At 46.8% G+C, this 22,502-nt stretch overlaps 1 protein-coding gene across 1 annotated transcript; it reads left to right on the top strand.

Annotated features, from left to right (window-relative positions):
* The first annotated feature begins 3,110 nt into the window (after window positions 1-3,110).
* Window positions 3,111-22,254, top strand: DNAAF1 (dynein axonemal assembly factor 1). The gene is made up of 12 exons (XM_045819052.1): window positions 3,111-3,258; window positions 5,107-5,242; window positions 5,699-5,790; window positions 7,367-7,588; window positions 7,728-7,894; window positions 10,658-10,779; window positions 13,830-13,996; window positions 14,995-15,261; window positions 17,671-17,780; window positions 19,489-19,548; window positions 20,711-21,083; window positions 21,942-22,254. The coding sequence occupies exons 1-12, from the start codon at window positions 3,111-3,113 to the stop codon at window positions 22,043-22,045; spliced, it is 1,968 nt and encodes a 655-aa protein (XP_045675008.1). The 3' UTR covers window positions 22,046-22,254.
* Window positions 22,255-22,502: the final 248 nt, after the last annotated feature.

Below are 22,502 nucleotides of genomic sequence, written 5' to 3'. Positions count from 1 at the left end.
GCTGGTTTTCACTTTACAATTATAATCAGCAGTGTCATGGACATTTTTTTTGCATGTTCCCTGAGCACATGTGTGAGTTTCTCAAAGAGATAAGCCTAAGAGTCAAATTGCTGGGGCCTAAGACATCCACATATTCAAGAAGACACTGCCAAAGTGGCTGAACCAATTTGCACACCTGCAGCAGTGAGTGTGAGTTCACACAGCCTCTTCTTCAGCAGCTGGCAATGTCCAACAGTTCACCTGCTGCCCACGGGGTACTGTGAAACAGGGCCTCACTATGGTTTTAATCGACACTTCCTGATTACTAATAAGGTTGACTGGCATTCTTCCGATGTTCGTGTGCTGAGTTTTCTCATCTCTGAAATGCCTATTCCTAGCTTTTGCCTTATTTCTATTGTGTTGTCTTTTTACTTCAGAATTGTAAGAATTCTTTCTATTTCCTAGATACCCGTTCTCTGTATGTTTTGTCTCCTTGTAGTATCTTCAATAAAACTGAATGTCTTCATTTTAATGTGGACAAATTCATCAATGTTTTTTCTGTACAATTTATGCTGGTGTTTTATTTCAGGAATCTCATCTTAGCCCCAGGTCAGAGAGATATTTTTCTATATTATTTACTACAAGTTTTCAGTTTTGTTTTTCAGGCTTAAGCCTTTAATCCCCGCTGCAGCTACGTGAAGGTGTGAAGCTGGGATCGTACCCATCGTTAACATTCCTCCTCAGGACCTGGCATGCTGCTGTGCACACAGTAGTTATTTGATAAATACAAGCAAATACTGCTTTGCATTCAATGCTCACATTTCATTCTGAAGGATGAAACTTAAAAAGCTTCTCAAACTTTGTGTCAGTGCTTTGACAGTCACTGTGGTGTGTAATGACTTTTTCAAATCGCCCTGCCTTCCTTCTCTGCTCTGTGCATCCCTAACCTAAATTCCTTGAGAGCTGAGTAGCAGCGGAATTAGGTGCTCACTTAAGGGCCAATGCCCCTCAATTTCAGGTCTTCATTTGTGATGTAAAAATTAAACTAATAATAGCATCTGCTCCTAGGTATACACAAAAGGTAACTAAAAACTTATGCTCACACGAAAACCTGTATAACACAGCACTATTCGCAATAGCTAAAAAGTGGAAACAACCCAAATGTCCGTGAACAACAGATGAAAGGGTAAACAAAATGTGGTCTGTCCACAAAATGAATAAAAAGAATGAAGTAATGACTCATGTTACAACCTAGGCAAGCCTTTAAGACATTATGCTGAGTAAAAAAAGCCAAAAGACAGAAAAGGCCAAATATCATGATTCCATTTACATGAAATGTCCAGAAAAGGCAAATCCACAGAGACAGAAAGTAGATTAGGGTCGCCAAGGGACAGGGGAGTAGAAGAAAATAGGGTGTGACCTGCTAATGGGGCGGGGCTTCTCTGGGAGACAGGAATGTTCTGGAATGGTGGTGATGGCTGCACACTGAAGAATGTGCTTCTATGAAAAGTATACTTCTAAATGGCTAATATGGTAAAGTTTATGTTATATAATCTATCTTAATTAAAAAACCATTCCATGCTCCTAAACTATTACTGTGGTGATTAAAACCCAGACTGAAAAGACTTCCTGGATTCGAATCTGGACTCCCCATGTAAGAGAGGTGTTTCTGGTGAAGGTGAAGTTACTTCACCTCTGAGCTTTCTTTTCATCACCTATAAACCATGGGGATAATAGTTCCTAAGATTATAATGATAATTAAGTAAGGTCACACGCATAAAGCACTTAGAACAGTGACTGGGGCATAAGTGCTCAATAAACCCTAGTTATTAGTCATTATTGTTCAGTGTTAGCTATGGGCTATTTGTGGTGGTCAGGGTTAAAACTGAGAGCTGGCTTTATGCAAAAGACTCTAAGTGCTTATTCCTGCCGGCTCACTTATTTCTCATCAACCTTATGAAGCAGTGTTATAATAATCGTCTCAAGTTTAAAGAAGGGAAAACTAAGGTAAAGTGCCCGGGCCAGGACCCTGCAGCTAAGAAGTGGGCGGTGGTGATTCAGATCAAACTCTGTGGAAGTCCAGAACTCTGGCTGGTGGCCCCACTGGGAGACTCCCAGGAGGGCATCTTGCTGGCATCACCGGGGGCCGCAGGGTTTGCTGGGCTGTGTCTGGGCTGCACGCTCCTCTGGACAGGGGGCGGCCTCACAGGTCTCCAGAACTCCTCCCTTCCAGCACCTGTCACGGCCAAGCAAGCCTGAGCAAGCGACCTCTGCTTCAGGAACTGGTGGTGCCATTTCTTCGAGCGCTACCTTATTCTGAATTACTTTTAATTCAGAACAAATCCCACTCAGACCAAGTCCTTTGGTGATGAGAATAAAGAAGCATGGGCAAAGAGAGTGATTTTTCAGAGCCTCGTGGGCAGCACCCAGAACAGGGTCGGGGGGAGAGGGAGACCAAATGCTTGGGGTGGGTGGGGCCCAAGATCTGTCGAGTCCGGCGGGGAGGGTACGGGCCCAGCAGAGAGGGTCCTCTGGGGTGCAGCGCCGGGATGGAGGTGGGGAACGGCGCTCTGGGTTTGGGGAACACGGGCCTGGAGGGAGAAGTGCTGAGGGCGAGGGTCTAAGGGGAGAGGGAGGAAGCGGTCCTAAATGCCCACGGCGCAGAAAGACAACGGTCCCGGGGGGCGTGGCGCGGAGGGAGAAGTGGCCCAAGATCCCGCAGGCACCAAGGGGCACGGGGCGGGTCTAGGGCCCCGGGTCGGGTGCGGGGGTCGCGGTACCTGCAAAAGCGGCGCAGTCTCCAAGCCGCTCTAATCGGACCCGCGCGAACGCCAACCCTGTCACCGCTGCCGCAGCTGCCTTGGGCCGCGCCCCCACGTGACCCGCGCCTGCGCCGGTGGGCGGAGCCGTTGTGAGGCCCACCCCTAGCGTCGGGACGTGCAAGTCCCTCCGAGTGCGTGAGTGCAGCGGTTGCCTTGGAGACCAAGAAAGCGTTGGTCTGCAAAAGACTCGTGCGCCGGTGGTTGGGTGCGAAGGAAAGTCGGACCTCCCTGGCTCGGCTAGGGGCAGTACCTACCCGGCGAAACGGGGCTCCCCATTGCTACGGGTTGTTCGGTGTTTCCGGAGTAAACATGCACCCTGAGGTCTCGGAGCCCACGGAGGACGGGGTAGAGAAACAGGACTGCGCGCAGAAGCCGGGTGTGGTGCCGGGTGTGGTGCCGGGTGTGGAGGACTCTGCAGGTGACCACGGGAACGCAGACCAAGGCGACCTCAAGGAAGGTGCTGACCGCCGCCCCAGGGAGGCGAGGGAGGCAGCGGGCTGCGAGCAACACCATATACCTGATCTTCACAGCCAGCAATAATAATAATAATAATAATAATAATAATAATAGCAATAACAGCCCACACTTATTAAAGGAGGTGTGCTAAGCGCTCACTACATTTGAGCCATACACTCGCCCTCTGCAGTAGTCACTGCTCCCTCCATTTCATACAGATGAGGAAACGGGAACTTAAAAAGTTTATAGAATTTGCTTCAAACAGCTTGCCCTCAGCCGGTCAGTAACAGAACAGACTCAGGCCCAGACAGTCTGACTCCGGAACCCAAGTCCTTACCCAACACACATCCTTTTCCCCTTTGTTACTATCACCATGTAGGATCAAAAGATGCCAGGGCAGGACATCTTAACTGAATTCATGCTAGAGAAAGGGAATGAAGAGCCGGCCATTCTGGGGTCAGCAGGTGACTCTGCCATTTCCCAGAATGGGCATAGAAGAGAGATTTCAGCCTATGCACCCACTTGACTTACGGCCCTACGGGAGACCTTTTAGTGACTAGATAAAGAAACGACTAGATTTATGTTTCATTTTTTAACCCAGTCAACAAGTATATCTTGAGCATCAACTGTCCAGGCAAGCCCTGTATGAGGAGCTATTGGAAAGCCATGTTGTTCCGTAGAAAGCCGGTCACTCTAGGTTCAGATTGCACCTCTGCAATTGGCCAGCTTTATGGCTGTTGGCCCAGAGCTTAACCTCTCTGTGGAGCAGTCTCCTCATCTGCAAGCAGGGATAATTACAGAGTTTCTGTCATACAATGGGCCATTAAAAAATTAATGCAGTAGCTCTTGTTATTCATATAATCAAGCATTATTATGTATTTTAAGCACCTATTATTTATTTCACAAATCTTTATCTGGTGTTTCTTGTGACTGGGCATTGTATGCAGTGGGAAATGGGGAAATGTAGCACCCATTTCCACATAAGGAGCATAGAGTCTCATTCAATAGGCCTCACAAGTACACACAGAGGAGAAGCCAGCAACCCTTAAGATTAAGTGCCTTTGAATGTGCTCATTTCCACTATTTTGGATTCTATTTGTTTTTTTTTCCTTTTGAGAACTTTTTAAAAAGAACAGAGAACATTATACCAACACCCATGTAGCACCACTAAGAACTGAAAATGATTAATATTTTTATCATATTCACTTAAAGTGTTTTTCAGAGAATTAAGTTTATTGGGGTGACATTGGTTAATAAGGTCATATAGGTTTCAAGTGTTCATTTCTATGGTACATGATCTGTATATTGCATTGTGTGCCCACCGCCCAAAGTCAAACCATCTTACATCACCATATAGTTCAAATAAATTCGATGCCCTCTCATCCTAGTACCGTTCCTTTCTCCTCTATAATTTTGTATGGATTCTTTCTATCACTTTTCTCTCTCTCTCTTTCTCTTTTTATATTTATATCGAGAGAGAGAGACAGGAGGGAATTAGCCATATTGGTGATATAGTGCCACTGCATGCTTTTCTGATGCAGAATAATAATCCATTTCTTTATTTAACTAGTTCCTATGGATGGACATTTGCACTGTTAATAGTTTGTGGCTGTTACAAATAATGCAGAAACAAATGTCTTTGTACACATCTCCTTGTGCACCTGTACAAGAGCTTTCACAGAGGACCTACCTAGAAGCAAAATTTCCATAGACCTTTAAAAATGTTTATACATCTAGAGAGTACTGGTGTTTCATACTATGAAGTGGACAGTTATTAATCAAGTTGAAATTGGGGGAACTTTTAAATATATTTCTTGATCTGCATAGAACCACTCTCTTAATTTTACAGAATTTAATGATCCTAAGGAAGCATGCGCAAGTCCTGCTGACACATCCAACAAAAGCGAGCAGAAACAGAGTGGTGACAGCGGGTCAGAGAGTTGCTTAGCTCACCAAAGAAATGACCAAGAAGATCATAGCCCCAGGTACGCGGGCATGGTGCAGCCTGTCACAGCACATGTTTACCGCTAAGGGAGAGGGTGTAACCACCCCACTGCACAGTAAGGAAGTTAGGCTCATGGAGGTTAAACAGCCCAATGTCTGTGGGCATGGAGTCAGGCTGGCCGGCCTCTGCGGCACACCTATCCACAATCTGTTAAACTTGAATGCCAGACCTGGAGAGAGAAACAGCAATAGTTCTTGATGACACTCTTAAAAATATTTTTATTAGAACATATATTGCAATTTTTTTAAATGCTGAAAGTACCAATATTAGATAAGTCCTTGAAAGCTATTAAAAAGTAAAGGATTTAAAATAGTTATCAGGCATATAGGGTCTTGTGGATTTGGGGGAAGGAAAGGATGTGGTAAAGAATTTTTGGAATATGTTTCAGAGCTGACAAACTCAGATAAATTTCTTGTTCATGTTTTTCATTGAACAGAATGACTAAAAACTTTCTTCGAAAACTCTGCAAGCAACACAAGCTTTATATCACCCCAGCATTGAATGATACACTGTATTTACACTTTAAAGGTAAGGACCTGGTAGAGGAAGTGTCTTTGTCAGGCAGAAGGATTCTGCTGGTATAAAAAATTACTTGCAGGGATCATCTGGAGTTCTCAAACTGTATTTAAGTAGAAATTTCAGAATTTAGTGGAGACTTAGGGAAGAGCAATAATATTTCTTTGAAGAAAAAGCCTTACCTTTGAGTTTATGAAGGGGTCACTTGCTCTGTGGATACAAGGAAAACACATTGGAATCTTTTACTTAAGTTTTCCAAAGACTTAGTAATTTTTCAAGCCAAAAATTAATTGTAAATGCTTTGGGCTTGGGCGAGATATACTGTGAAGGATTGAAGACTGGTGTAGAAAATGAAGGATGAGGGTCATGGGGTGCCTTTCAGAATGGAGAGGTATAAACAGTGACATTCCCAAGGGCTCAGAGTTGGTGTCCATCTCATATATAAATTAAAGTTTGGGTTCATCGACAGGGATAGTCCTTGCAATGAGAAAGAGTGCTAATTCCCGGTCAGGGCTGAATTGCGGATGGCCACCTGCCTCATCAGTCCTCTGTTTATTTAGTAAGTATTTGCTGAGGGCCACCTGTGTGCCTGGCACTGCCCAGCGCTAGAGACACAGTGGTGGACACAACGAGGATGCCTTCGGTGCCCTGGCGCAGCCCCCATGAGGGGTGCCAGGCCAGGGGGGTTCTCGAAGTGCTCCAGCAGCACAAATCCCTTAATGGTTTGGAACGACTAGTCTCCTCACCTCCACATTGTCCCCTTCAAAATTCTCCATCCAATGTCCAGGGGGAGTGGTGAGGAGATGACTTAGGAAGGCAGATCCCAGGGGACTGATATTTAAGAGGCAGGAAGAAAAAGAGGACCCAGAGGTTAGACCAAATGGGAGTCAGAGAAGTAGAAGGTCAGAGAGAGAGATGGGCCTGTGCTATCTACTGCGGCATGCCAACTTCACCCCAAGCTTAGCCACCTAAATTTAGCATCTCACATTGTTTCCCAGGACCAGGAATCTGGGAATGACTTAGCTGGGTGGTTCTCTCATGAGGTTGCAGTCAACCTGTCGACCGTTTGTTCTGCTAACTTTCAATTTGGCTCATAAAACTGAAAAATGAATTAAAACGAGACCCAGTTTGCGCTAGCTTCAGGCTTAGCTCCATCCTGGTGTTCATAATGTGTCTCCATGAGGTTCTCTCTCTCCTTTTCTTGATCCTCATTTCCTCTGATTCATTTCAGGTAAGTCAATCCTCACCTTCACCCATGAAGGGAAGGTCGCTGCTGCTGTGCTAGGTGCCCCCTTGCCAAGCTGGCCTCTCTCACATAAAGACTGACTTTTTCCAGTGGAGCCAGCTGCATGCCCCGGGATTCATCCAAGTTGGCCCTGCTTATCTAACTAAGCATGACCAGCCTGGAATGAACCGTGGTGACTCTGAGAGCCATGGGGTAGCGTCAAAAAGGAATGTTCCTCAAACCAAAGTAGCAGTACCGTCACTAGAAGAAGGAGGTGTGGATGCTAGGCGGGTAGGCAAAAGCTAGGATGACTCTTGTCTCTCATGTGCATGGAGGAGCTTCATCAACACCCGTTCTTGCTAGGTTTCGATCGCATCGAGAACTTGGAAGAGTACACGGGGCTGCGTTGTCTCTGGCTGGAGTGCAATGGAATACAGAAAATCGAGAACCTGGAAGCCCTCACCGAATTGCGTTGCCTCTTCTTGCAAGTGAACTTGCTGCATAAAATCGAGAACCTAGAACCTCTGCAGAAACTGGACGCTCTTAACCTCAGCAACAATTACATCAAGACCATTGAAAACCTCTGTGAGGATGCCCCACAAGAGTTCTTTCTAAATGCTATTATGTCCACCGCTTTCCCCTGGGGGAGGCTCTACAGTTTTATATTATGGGCAAAAACATGTGTGTACCTTGGTTGTTTACCCTTGCTGACCTCATCTTCCAGCCTGCCTGCCAGTCCTGAACACGCTCCAGATAGCCCACAATCACCTCGAGACGGTGGAAGACATTCAGCATCTAAAGGAGTGTGTGAAACTTTGCGTCCTTGATCTTTCCCACAATAAGCTGAGTGACCCAGAAATCCTGAGCGTTCTGGAGATCATGCCTGATTTGGTAAAACACACAAAACTTGCATATTTTAACTTTCTTTAGATTGCACATCTCTTCTCTCCTTTTCCTCCCTCCCTTCCCTTCTCTGCCTCCCTTCATACTCTTTTTCTCTTCGTATTTTTAGCTGGATCAGCTTAAGTGCCAGGCGCTACATCATTTCTCCCACGAATATTTTAGTGTGTATCTCTGACAGCTGAGGACCTTCTTTTTAGCACAATGTACTGTCATTATATCTAAAGTATGGTAATAACTACATTTAATGTGCAGACCATGTTCAGTTTTTCCCATTTGTCTAAAAAATGCATTTTTTTGACCATTGGGTTGTTTAAATTCAAAGCAGGTGCACACATCACGTTTGTATTATTTGTCTCTCGAGTCTCCTGCTCTCTCACTCTTCCCCTTCTCTGTTTCCCCCTCCCTGTTAATCTGCCAAAGAAACGGGGTCCTTCCCCGGCCGTGTGCCACATTCTGGACTCAGTCGATGGCATCCCCATGGTGTCGTTTAACATGCACTGCTGTTCCTGGTATTCCCTGCAGAATGACAATGGGACCAGAGGCTTCATCAGGTCCAGGCTGAATATCTGACTTGGAGGTGCACTGTTGTACGGCACCATCGAGCACGTCATACCGGTGGTCTCTCTTGTTGTAGCTTTAGAATTGATTGGTGAGTTTGGGTGTCCTCGGCCTGACCAAGCCATCATAAAGTCCCCACTGATGGGCGTGGCCTAAGTGCCCTGTCCCGTCAGGAGTTGATGGTGGTCCCTTTTCACTTCTCTTACTCCTTCTGCGTGTATTAGCTGGAATGCTGCTACAAAGAACTTTCCCCATCAACTACAAAATGGCTGTGATGTGAATATTCGATGTGTGCTGTGCTCTAAGAATAATCATCAAAGAGGAAGTGCCAGCATCACGTCCTGACGACTTCGTCAGCAGAACCGGAAGGGCATCATTGTTTCTGTGCCATCAGAACCATCCTGGTAGCAGCTCACACAGAAAAGGCTGGGGGGAAGGTCTGCTTCTTTTTTCTTTTAATTGATCGATTATGGGCAAATTGATCAATTAAATAGATCAATTTTTCAGAGAAGTGAGTTAAAAATCCAGCAACAAATGAATGATGCCAGTGAAGGGTTTTTCTTTTTTCAGTATCATTACAAACTCAGGGGTTTATATATACACCATTTGATATGATTTAACCCTTGCTGCCATTTTAATTTTGGGTGCTCAAAGGGCCCCATCTTCTGGTCCATGACAACCCCTCCAGGTGGCACCTGTGTCCTTTTCACTCAACCCCACTGGCTTTTGCTGGCTTCCTTGCTTTTCAGGGTATATGTGTTGCCACTTGTACTCAAAATAAATATTTAAAATAGCACATGAAGCCCTCAAGTTCACTGTTTACCACTTAGGGCATCGATAAATAAGGAAAAGGTGAGTCAATCAAAAAACAGTTCAGGAATAACCCACAGAGAATACTATCATGAAGGACTAGTTTAGAACTGCTGGCACATGGTGATAATATAAAGCTGTATTACATCATAATGTTTTTTTCTTATTAGCTGCTATAACAGATTACCATGGGCTTAGGGCTTAAACAACAGAAGTTAATTTTCTAATCATTCCAGAGGTTAGAAGTCCAACATCAAGATATCAGCAAGGTTAGCTTTATTCTGGGGCTCGATCTTTGGCTGTCTTTTCCTGTCTTTCCTCTGTGCCTACCTGTGCCCTAATCTCTTCCTTTTTATAAGCACACCAGTCATATTGGATTAGGGCCCACTGCTGTGACTGCATTTAGTCTTAATTTACCTCTTAAGGGCCCCATCTCCAAATACAGTTACATTAAAGGTCCTGGGGGCAGGGACTTCAATATATGATGCCCCTAACAAGAGCAGTCTGCCTTACAGTTTGCTTTATGATTGCCCTAACACTCTCCGCACCCTGTGCACCCTTGACTGCCTGCGCCCACAGCGCAGCGCTGCCGCCAGCCCACCCCCACAGGATGGGTCACTTGAAAATAGGACAAGCACGGTGAAGGCAGTATGAGAACGGCATTAGGGAAAGGCTAAGCTAACTACTTCACAGTATATTTTCGCCAACAACAAAAACCACTTCAGGTATGAAAAACATTTCATCAGCGTAAGTAACCAGTTTTAAGTGGTTCACTCACACGTCTCCTTACGTGTTTGCCTTCTTTGAGGTTCATAGGCAGAAGGGGAGGTGACAGTATTTAAAGATGGGGGGCGGCGTGCCATCATGGAATAATTCTTCCTCATCCGTGATACCAACAAGACATCCAAGAGACCCGTGGGCCTGGCAGGAAAGGCCCTCACAGGAGATAAGCGGGCCCTTGCCACCCTTCCCCCTTAGTCACCACGTCTTATCTGCCGAGCCGCCGTGTACTTTTCTTAAAATGGGTCCCGGCTGGGAAGGAGAAAAGCAATCCATTAGACTGAGATACATTCCAGTCCAAGAGATTGTGTGAGCAAAGCGAATGTGATCACCGCTGTTAGGAAGTGCCTCAGGAAATGCTTTACAGCGCCGCTCCGCAAGGACCAGGAGACTGCGGGTCTGAAGGTCAGGCAGAGAAAGTCGGGATGCTTCTGATGGCACAGGAACGATGACACCCGTCCGGCTTCTCTAACAAAGTCGTCAGGATATGATGTTGCGGCTTCCTTTTTATTTATTCTTAGAGCACAGCACATGTTAAATAGTTAAATCACATCCCCTTTTTTTTTTTCAGTAATTAACTTGGCTCTGCCTGCTCACTTACAGCGTGTCCTGAATTTGATGGGAAACCCAGTTATTCGGAACATCCCCAATTATCGGAGGACAGTCACCATTCGACTGAAACACTTAACGTACCTGGATGACAGACCAGTTTTTCCAAAGGACAGGTAAGGGAGAGCAAAGCCTTTTGATCACATTTTAATATGTCATAGCTGAGCCTGCTTGTTAAACTTCTAAAACATTCTGATTTTTTAGCATTTTCACCCATCCTTAAGTTCCTTAGAAATGGGTCCAATGGCTATATAATTATTCATAATAGAAAATTCTCTATTTTTGAACATTTATTCCTAGGTTTTCAGAAATAATCCTTTGATAAATATCATTGTATCAATGCCTCTGACCTTGTTGCTGATTATTTCCTTAAGATGGAATTTAAGGAGTTGCACTGTTGGGTCAAAGAATGTGGTCTGGGCCTTTTTAAAGGTGCTCGTGTTTTCTAATTGTTTCCTAGAAAGTTTGTAACAATTTATAGCCTCACCAGACATTGCCGTTTAAAAGAAATCTTGGCTAGGTGAATTGATGAGCAAAGATGGTGTGTCCTTTCAAATCTGCATTTTTGGATAACGGACGAGGTTGGTTACACTTTCCATCTTTGTCAAACATGTTTTCTCCCGTGTGAGTATTCTGTTCATGATTGCCTCCCAGTTGCATTTGATCTGGGAGGGCTTTTCTTATTGATTCATAAGAACTCTTTATATACTAAGGATAATAAACCCAGGATGGCCATGTGTATTGTCACTATTTTATCTGTGTTTTTTTATTGAGATCACTATTCTAACTTGGAATAAAACCTTAGTCACATAGACACAGTTTGAAGAGTAAGGAAGTCTGAATTTTAAATGATATAACATTTAAAAAGAAATATACCCTGGCTAGCATAGCTGAGTGGATTGAGCGCAGGCTGCGAACCAAAGTGTTGCAGGTTCGATTCCCAGTCAGGGTACATGCCTGGGTTGCAGGCCATGACCCCCAGCAACCGCACATTGATGTCTCTCTCTCTCTCTCTCTCTCTCTCTCTCTCTCTCTCTCTCTCTCCCCCCCTCCCTTCCCTCTCTAAAAATAAATAAAATCTTTTAAAAAAAAGAAATATAGCTGGTAATTTTGTTTTTGAACTCACAAATTTAAGTCAACCTAACAAATACTTCAAGTAGAAGTGAGAGCCTCCACTCCAAATTGGATGACAAAACAAGGAGAGTTGCCTCTGAGAAGTTGGCACAGATGTGCACCCTTTGAGCAGATACCGGGCTCAGAGGAGTGAACCAGTGGGTGTGGCTGTTGCTGTGGATGCTGAGCCTAGCCCTGAGGCAGCACTGGCCCACTAGAGAGTATAAGCAGGGATAGCAGGCAAGCCCTTCACAGTGAGACCCATTACCCATTACCCTGAGGATTCAGACTCTCCATCTCATTGTCCTTGCAGAACAATATTGTGAAACATTTCCCAAGGACAATGGGTAATGGAGTGTAGCACGACTCCAGTGAAGGACTCAGAGTCACCTGGGTCTTCATCCTAATTCCACTACTCACTGGCTGGTCCGTGCTGGGCACGTGCTCTCCTCTCTGCCTGGGGTGCACACCGCAGGTGTTAGCAGGCGCCCGCTCACCTGGCATTCTATTAAGACCTCCATGACCCACTGGCCTGTCTTGGTAGCCCCTTTTCCTCCTGCTGTCTTTTCAGCTTGATTTCTTTTCTTAGGACACAACAGCCTCTGACATGCTTGTTCCCCTGTTTAGGGTCTGTCTTTCCCCATTAAAGGGCAGTGCTGACAGAGAGCAATGTCATCTCCTCTGTCACCTGCCGTGATGTAACTCCAGCTGCTAGAACAGTTCTCCCATTTAAGGTGTGCAATTCAGTAGTTTTTAGTATATTCACACCACCACAATCAGTTCTAGAATGTTCTTATTCCCCTAAAAAGGAGCTCTTATTCATTAGCAGTCTCTCCCCATTTCCCCCTCTCCCAGCTCTTGGCAATCACAAATCTGCTTTCTATCTGTATAGGTTTACATGTTCTAGATGCTTCCTGTAAGAGAATCATATAGTATGTGGCCTTTTTTGATTGGCTTTATGTACTTAGCATAATGTGTCCAAGGCTCATCCACATTGCACCAGGGGTCACTAAATCATTCCACAATAATGTTGCAAAATAATATTCTATTTGGATATGCCACATTTTATTTATCCTTCAGTTAAGGGACACTTGGGTCATTTCCACTTTAGGGCTCTTGTGACTAGTGGTGCTGTGAAGAGTGGTGTGCAGGTTTTGTGTGGACGTTGGTTTTCAGCTCATTTGGGTAAATACTTAGAAGGATGATCACTGGATCATATGGTAAACTATGATTAGCTTGGTCATTTCCAAGATGTCTTCCATAGCGGCTGCACCATCTCACAGTATCACCAGCAATGAATGAGAGCGAGCTCCTGTTGCTCCGCCTCCTCACGAACGTTTGGGCCTGACAGGGTTTTGGACTTTAGCTGTTCTAATGGGGTGTGTTGCAGTGTCTTGTTTTAATTTGCATCTCTGTAATCTCATATGAAACTGAACATCTCTTCATATGTTTACTTACCAACTATACATCTTTTTTGGTGAGGTGTCCAGATCCTTTTTTCCCTCCTTTTTTTTTAAGTTTTGAAGTTTAATTAGCTCTTTGTATGTTTTTGGATACAAGCCCTTATTCATTTATCTTTTTTGCAAATCTGTTCTTCCATTCTGTGGCTTATCTTCTCATTCTTTTAACTCTTGCCCATTTTTAAATGTTGTTGTCTTTTTATTAATGAGTTGTAAATTTTTTTATATATTCTAGGTAAAGTCTCTTATCAGGTATATGATTTACAAATATAGTGTCATTCTGTGGGTTATATTTTTACTTTATGGTATTCTTTGCACTGCAAACATTTTCAATGTTGATGAAGAAAAAATTTTTTTTGTCACTTGTGCTTTTGGTATCATATCTAGAAGACTTGCAAACCATTTGACTTGAAAGAGTAAAAAGTACAAATGTTAACTGCAGCCCTTACGGTCCCGTGTCCTGTGCGGCTTAGGTTTGACTTGGGGACATACGAACAAGCTTAGTCCGACAGTGCATGTTTTCACTTGACCTTTAACCTGTGAACATTCAAACCTCCCTGGTTTGTGTTTCTTTCTGAAATCCTTCTAAACAGAGCCTGTGCAGAGGCCTGGGGGAGGGGAGGGTATGCAGCTGAGAAGGAGGAGAGGCAGCAGTGGGAGGAGAGAGAGAGGAAGAAGATCACGGACAGCATCGAGGCCTTGGCGATGATCAAGCGGCGGGCCGAGGAGAGGAAGCTGCAGAAGCAAAGTCAAGAGAAAGGTGTGCACCCACGCCCAGACAGGGCCCAGAGCTCTGTTTGAGGCAGACATCCGTGCTGCCAAACTCACAGTCTTTCATCTCCAGGATTTGGTGGGGTTTATTTATATATTGTTTTGGACCACACCCGATGCCCCTAGCCAGCATTTGATAGAGGCTTCTAGTGAGAGCGCAAGTCCTGGGTGGGTCCGGGTCCCACCCTGACGCGAGCCTGCAGGGTCCTGGGGATGGTGCTGAGGGCACCTTAATTAGTAAGAAGCCCCTTCCTTTCCCTGTACCTTAGAGAAGCAAGAGTCTCTGAGTATATTTTTAAGTGACATCTATTGTTTTTCACCTAATTACAAAATGTGAACACACTACATGTGGAAAATCACAGGAATAACAATCACAGCAAGAACCAACCAATATTTAGTGTGTTTCCTGGCTTTTCCCACACATGTAACCTGTATGTGTTTTATAGAAAAATGGCGTAATTATATTGCTTTCTGCCAACTCTTTTGAATTAGCATAATAATTTTCCATAAAATGCACTTTCTCCCTCAGCATGATTTTTCTTTCCTCAACTTTTTATTTGAATATTTTTAAAATTTGCAGGAAAGCTTGGAGAATAATAAAATGAACAGCTATATTGCATCTTTAGGTCAGATGGTTTTGAACATTTTTACACACACACTTTCCTGTTCTGCTGAACCATCTGGGAGTAAAGGTGGCCATTCATCGTGCCCTAAAACCCATGTGCTTCCATGCACATCTCCCAGCTCCCTGCATTGTTTTCTCAATGGCTGTGTCTGGTTCCATTAGATGGGTGAGCTGAGTGACATTTAGCTCTGTCTATTTAGCAGTCACAGAAGGCAGTGAACACCCCAGAGGGCAATTCTTTGCTGGTCCCCGACAGTTCCCTGGGCTCACTCGGCAGTTCACGGCACACCCCCTAGTGGCCTGCAGACACTCCTGTCCTCCCAGGACGTTTCCCTGTCCACCTTTGGACTTTTCTTGTCCAGGGAAGGTGCCAGCGCCAGAGGAGACTGAGACCGTGGCTGTCGGTGAGGAAGGGAAGGGAGAGCCTCGTGAGGATGGAGAGAAGCGGCAGAAAATGGAGCTGTTTGTCAAAGAGAGCTTTGAGGCCAAGGATGAGCTCTTCCCAGAAAAGTCGAGTCTCCTAGAGGAGCTGCCTGCAGACGTCGAAGCAGAGACTGAGGACCAGGGTCCAGGAGGGGTGCTCCCCGCTGAGGCCCCCAAGCCAGCCACCCTGGGAGCTCCCTGGGAAGGTAACGGGATCCAAACAGCACAGGTGCTGGCTCAGGGCAGCGCTGCTGGTATTGCAGCCTCAGAGTCACGAGCACACGTCTGCGGGCCCAGGGGCAGGTCTCCACTTCCGGTCGCTGTTTCTATATGATAAAGGGCACGGGTCGTGTGGTCGCCTAGGGCGGTGCTGCTCACAGAAATGTAACGGGAGCCAGGACTGCGTTCTCTAGCAGTCACATTCAACGAGGCAAAAAGAAATGGGGGAAACACAAGCAATAGAGTTTATTTAACCTGATAGATCTAAAATTTAATCATTTAAATCAATATAAAATTACTGAGGAGATACTTTACTGCAAGGGGAGCACTGGGTCTTCAAATCCGGTATGTGTTTGACACCCAAACAGCACCTCAGAATCCAGAGGCTACCTGTTCCACAAAGTAAAAGGAAGTCCTACTAAGAGGAGCAAGTTCTTGAATACTGCTTCAGCTTTTACATTTAATTAAAAATAAAAGCAATTAGATTGCAGGAGGGGAGGGCGGTAGGTGGAGGTAAAAGAGGGTATAAGGGGGATAAATGGTAATGAAAAAACACAATAAAATAAATGTAAAAAAAAACAATGAAATAAAATTAAAAATCAAACATTCAGTTCCTTAGGAGTACTGGCCACATTGTAAGCACTCAGTAGCCATCCGTGGCTCTGGCTCCCATAGGGGATGAGGCAGATCTAGGAAAAGGAGCCCCAGCAGGTTCTAGCCAAGGAACCCGGGTCCTGCCGGCTAACAGATAAACCCAGGTCTTGTCTGGGATGCCATCCTGTCGCTGTGACCTTGGTGAGTATGAGCCAGACCTGGAACTTGTGCGGTCCACAGGGCCTGGGAGACAGGGGTCGTTCTATCCCCAGCCCATGAGGTATTTGAGGCCTGCTTGGGGACTCCAGCTGGTCTGGCCCAGGACAGAAGTTCCCCCGAATGCAGGCCCCCACTGTCTGGGAGAGACCTGGGAGAACTGCGGGCTTGGGTGTTGACATACGTGCTTCCTGCCCAATCACTCCCTGTCCTGTAATTTCTCACTTGGGAGCTGCAGCAGAATTTCCTATGAATGAAACCAGCCTTTGCCTCACCGGACAAAGGGCACATTCCAAAAGCTTCAGCGGTTAACTGGAGCACCTGTCATTAACAGATGCCGGTGACTGAGGCAAAGGCAGCTCTGTGTGTGTCCAGCAGGCGCGGCACTCAGTGAAGGCCGCAGCTTCACAGGCCGTCTTGTTTGGCCTTCCCAACAACCTTTCGAGCCAAGGGCATCACTGCATTTTTGGAGTTGGAAACTGAGGCTCAGAGAGGGGAAGTAACTTGCTCCAAGTCGCAAAGCACATCACTGGTGGAGTGTGCTGTGGGCCTGGGGTCGTCCACAATGGCAGCCACAGAGAACCCCGGCCTCCTCCTGTGTTTTACCCTGAACTTGTGCCCTGAAGTGGCTCTTTGAATCGAGCTGGACACAGCCAGTGCTGTGGGCAGACATGCTGAGCTGACGTGCAGTGGGACAAGTTGGACGTTAACCTTTCATGTGGTGACTGGAGCCATGAGACCTATGAGAAAGCAGAGCATGGGGCCCAAAGGCACAGCCTTGGGAAGCGTGAAGAGTGGGGGCTCAGGGGGTTGGGCATTGTTCTGGAAAGTGAAAGGTTGCTGGTTTAATTCCCGGTCAGAGCACATGCCTGGGTTGGGGGTTTGGTCCCCAGTCAGGGCTCATGCAAGAGGCAACCAAGGTTTCTCTCTCTCACATTGATGTTTCTCTGCCTCTCTTTCTCCCTCCCTTCCCCTCTCTCTAAAAACAAAATCTTTTTAAAAAAGAGAGGAAAATGAGAGTCTGGAGGAGAAAGAGGAACCCCATCTGGATTCCATATTTGTTCCCTAGCTAACACTGAGATCGTTTAACAGGTCTCCCTAACACCTGTGCAGTGGGAGGGGCGTGTGCCCTGAGGGACGGGCAGTCCAGGAAGGCGGTGGGTTCAGCCCTTCCAGATGGAGCTATGAAACTTGGCTCTCCAGCTTCCTCTTCTCCGGCTCCCCACTTGGCCTTCGATGCTATTGCCTTGCTCAGTCTCTCCTTGACCATCAATCATGCCTTTTCCAAGTTTCCGCATTGATTCAGCATTGATTCCTCCTGGCTGGCACTGCCATCTTTGTCTGAGTCATCTCTAGGCTCCAGAAGGGGGCAGTTCTCTCCTTTTCCCTTTCCTTTCTTTTTAGATCTAACCCCATTCTTATTGGGGGGTTCTCACAGCTTCTGCCACAGGGACTGACCTTTCTGACCCATGAGGGTTTTGTCCTTCCTCTTCTCTTGGAATCCACCTTGACTTTGGCCTTGTCAATCTGACCACTGCATATAAAACTAACTCCAAGGTTAATAACTCTTTGTTGTCGTTCCTTAGAGTCAGCTCCCCAGATTGTGGCCACCAAGTGTGCATCAGGTGCAAAACTTGATGGAAGTGAAGATTTGGAAACAGTTACACTGGAGACAGAGAAGACACTCTTCATCAATGTATGTAAATAGTTGCATGTGGAGATAAGTATCTGTTTTACCACCTGTAAAACAAGTGATCTGATACAGCCCTCAAAATCCTCACTCCCCTAAGCGTGGTCCTTGGGCCAGCAGGCTGAACATCACCTGGGAGCTAGTTAGAGTGCAGAATCCCAGGCCCCACCCAGACCTACTGATCTGAATCTGCATTTTGATAAGGTCTCCCTGGAGTGATGTACAGGTTCAAGACTGTGAAGTGCTAGCCCAAATGATTTCCCTTGAACTATGTCTACAAAACTTTTGATTTGTTGTCCCCAAAGAAGTTACACCGTTAAGCCATTCTGTCCAGCTAGCCTTATACCTAATGGTTGAAACAGTTACATTTTATCATCAGAGGCGCTGACCTGTGGATAGCTGCCCAGCAAGCGGCTGATGCCATCTTCCCGTCCTGTGGCTGCTCCAGCTTCCTTATGTGGCTGTCCGGTGTCTGGTACCCTGATGCCGCTTCAGTGAGGGGCTGCCTGACCTAATTATAGATCTGGGGCTACCTGACCTAATTACAGATTGTAGCCTCATGCACCCTCTCCTTCCTGGAGCTCTTCCTGTTCTGATAGGTCTTCAGGGCTTTGGCCCCAGGAGTGAGCACCATGAGAACTCACACCAGTTGTCACCTCCCTGCCCCCGACCCCAGGAACTGGAGTTTGGTGAGGCAAGGAGTGGGGAGGCATTTCTCACACCTTTAGCCTCACGCCTAGTGGGCAGGTGGTGCTTCCTCTGCTCAGCTCTGCTTCTCTGCCCACAAGTGAGCTCCTGCCATTTAAATCCATGGGTGCGACTGTTCCCCACCCACTTCCTTGATAAATTTCTAAACTGTGTTTCATTCCTAACTTCACAATTTCGCGTGGCTCAATAAGACAAACCAAGTGGGTTTCTAGTTCTCTGGGCCTGTATATACTAAGAAACAACAACTAGGCAATTAGTATCTAGCATTTGAGAAACGACTGTATACAGGACAACTAATAGCTAACTCTTATGGTTCTTACTTCCAGATACATCATGTATTGATGATTTACCCTTCCAATAATTCTGAGAGGGTGGTACTAGTCTCATCCCCTTTTGCAGATGAGGACATTGAGAAACAGAGAGGTTAAGCAGCCTGCCCATGGCTACACAGCTGGGCAACGGTGGAGGAGGAATACCAACCCGGGCAGTCTGGTTCCAGAGTTCACACGTCCAACCACACACACGGTGCTGCCTGCCTTGCACGCTGGACCAGTTGCTAGAGATAAAGACACCCAAGCACAACACAAAAGTCCTTCTAGTATTGGGGAGGTCCAAAATGTACTAACTTCACACCACACCGAATCCTGAGACTAATTTGTACATACAACGTGCATTTGGTTTGGGCCCCATCACATCCTCCCCAGGTAACTTGGCTGTATGTTCAATGACAACGTCAAGGGCAGAAAGATGTGGAAATTCTTCAAACACATCACACCTTGCAAATCTCATTCATCGATCAGGTCCAGATACTTGAAGTAGCCGTTGTGTGTGTGTGGTGAGCGTGCGAGGGGCTGCCCATGTGGTTTGGGTTATTCCCTATTTGCCCTCCATGCTTCGCTTGCACATGACTCAGGCTTCCTTGACTGTGTGGAGGCATCTGTCTCACCTCCCCAGCCTCCAGAGTGTGGATGCCCTCCTGGTGACATGGGCTCATTTGCTCTTTCAGGACCTACCCGACTTAGAAGACGTGGATACAGGCGAATCTCTAGAAGACCAAGACGAGGCTGTAACACAGGTTTTCCCCAAATCAGCATAATTTCCCCTTTCACTTCTAATCTTGTAACTTACGAAGAATATCCCCTTAATTCAAAAGCAAAATGCACTCTGTGCTGAAACAATTTGCATACCCCCTGTATTTTCACCTTTCCAAAGGAAATACAGCTGCTGGCTGTTACTTACTTCTTTAAGGTTTTATGATTAACCACTGGGGTTTTCTTGAACATATTTTATCACTAATATTTATTATTATCATTTTTTATCTTCACCCAAGAACATGGTTATTAATTTTAGAGGGAGAGGGAGAGAGAAGAGAAACATTAATGCGAGAAACATTGATCGGCTGCCTCTCATACATGCCCCAACTGGGGACTGAACCCACAATCTAGGCATGTGCCCTGATGGGGAATTGAACCTGTGACCTTTAGGTTTACAGGACAACGCTTCACCAACTGAGCCACACTGGCCAGGGCTACCACTGATTTTTAATCACTCTGTATTCACACAATTACCTGACATTTTTCTGCCCTTCTGATGTGTTTATATGTCCGTCTTATATACGTCTGTACTATAGCGATACATAGAGAGGGAAGGAAAGGAGAAGGGAGGAGGAAGGAAGAATGTATGAGGCCCAATGGGGAGTTCTCCCAATCTGACCTGACCCTCCTGCCTCCAGCGATGCCGGAAACCTGTGTGTGCCAGAACTAGGCCGGCCTCGCAGGACAGGAAAGGATAGGACATAATCCGTGCAAGACCTCATCACTGAGGAAGGGACAGACATAGACCACAGTTCCCATAGGGCCCGGCCTCTGAGGGGTTAAGTCCAGTGGGCTGGGTTAGGTGCGTGCCAGCCAGAGGCTGAGGCGCAGCAACTGAGCCCATTCGGGGCCCCGGGGCATGCAGGTGTACCCGGCACAGAGTGGGCAGCGTGGAGACCCAACAGAGGGCGAGAAAGAAATGTGGAGGTGGTTGTGGAGCGCTCACAACGCTGGGGCTCAGAAATGGCTAAGGGTGTCTGTCCTGAGACCCAGCTGTCCAGGGGGGAGCTCTGCTCCCTGGGCCCTTCCTCATCTGTAGCAGTAGAGTATTTTGTGCTAGAAAAAAGTGGAATCAGCATTGCACATTTTAGAACCAGTATTGTGAAAGCAATACGTTTGTTTTTTTTTAAACAGATATGCTTTCCAAAGATTACAACCATCTCGAGCCTGAGTGATGACAGTGACCCCGAACTGGACTACAGCTCACTGCCAGTCTTGGACAGCACGTCCACAGACAGCCTTTCAAACATATTTGCAATCTCCAAGGACACCTCCAGGAAGGCTGAGACACCCTGTGCACACATATTCGAAGAGGCAGTGAAGAGGGGTTTGGAGACGCAAAGCAGAAACTCCAAGTCCCCACGCCCACTGATTCAGGAGCTCAACAATGACGAGCTTTCAGGCCAACCACCGCCACCCCCAACCTGCAAGAGGGACCCTGCACCGCCCTCTTCCAGTGAGGACAGTGAAGACGGGCATGGGGGCCTACTTCCAGCCTTTCCTCCGGGTAATGCCACCCTACTCTTAAGGGAATGGGAGTCAAAAGCTTTGGCAGTGGAGGAATGAACCCTTGACCACCCGGCCCTGCAGGGGATAGCCACCTGAGCCGTTGCCCCCTGAGTCCCCTGCTCTAGGAGAGGGTCCCTCACAACTGAACACAGAGATGGTTGTGACCACATTCCTAGCCTTTATGCCTCTTTGAAGCTGCCAAGTCAACCCATTCCTGGGGAGTGGCATCTGCAGGCTACTTGGAGCTGTGCAGATCTTTGCAGGCTCATTCAGCAGGTGTAGACAGGGCTGAAGAGCCTGCATTTTCACCCCCTTTCTCAGCAGCCCAAACCTCAGCTTTCCCAGACCAAGCTTCCAAGGGAGGGAGAGGACTGGTAACACCACCGCTGGGAACGTGGGACAAACAAGGGTGACCGCAGACCTGAGACTGTGGACCTTCCACAGCAAAGGTCCAGAATCAGGTTGCATGATGTGTGACGGTGCTGGCAGGGACATGAGGTTCGCCAGGCAGGGACAGTGTCCAGAGCAGCTTGGGGGGGGGGACACAAATGAAACCACAATGTGGCACATCAGCCTGGCCTGGTGATGGGGGCCTGTACATAGACCAGGGAGATGCATTTCAGGGGGAAGGTGGCTGGTGCTTCCGATAGCAAACCAGCAGGAGTTTGCACAGCAGCTGCCCTGGGAACAGAGGAGGGCACCTGCTGAACCCAGACAAGCCCTGCTCTCGCTCGACGCTTTGCAGCCAGGTCTGTCTCCGAACGCCAGCCTGCATGGCTGATGCAAGGCTTGCATGCAAGAATTGAGAGGATGACCACACTTCCCAAGAATACTGATCACCTTCTTTCCTCTTTAGAAACCAGCACAGACAGTGGTGGAGTGCAGTCCGACATGAAGCCTGAAGAGCCTGCAGTACCCGAGGCGGGGGACCAGGAAGACATTGAATTTGGTTTGGACTGAACCCCTCTGCGCTTGAACAGGGAGCCAGTGGCTGGGTGCAGGTCACCCCCAGGCTGGGACCCCCTTCCTTCCTGCAACTCCTGAGCGTGCTCTGGGGTCTTGTCTGTGACATGTGCCTGTCACACAACTCATCTCCTGCGCTCTCAGCCCCTTCACGTGCTGGGCAGCACTGGGCTCCTTGTTCTCGAAGCATGACCTGTTTCCTGCAGTTGTATGTGGTACAACTGTCAATGCCTCATTCGAACATTATAAACAGTTCAGTATTAATGTGAGATGCGCTAGTGGGTTATTTAATATCTCCACATCGCACGTGAGCCATGAGCCATTTTATCAGGTACCCCGAGATAAGACCATTCCCCTCACACGTGATTAGAAATCTAGCCCAAACCCTGGCATCCTGTGAAATTTCAAGTGGGTTTTTTCCTCACAGGTGAGCAGACTCCTCCACCAGAGCCAC

This window comes from Phyllostomus hastatus, unplaced genomic scaffold, assembly GCF_019186645.2.
Source record: "Phyllostomus hastatus isolate PE091 unplaced genomic scaffold, TTU_PhHast_1.1 phas_scaffold_345, whole genome shotgun sequence".
In the NCBI taxonomy this organism is placed as follows: domain Eukaryota; kingdom Metazoa; phylum Chordata; class Mammalia; order Chiroptera; family Phyllostomidae; genus Phyllostomus; species Phyllostomus hastatus.
The sequence above is the reverse complement of the archived record's forward strand: the minus strand, read 5'-3'. Positions and strand labels throughout refer to the sequence as shown.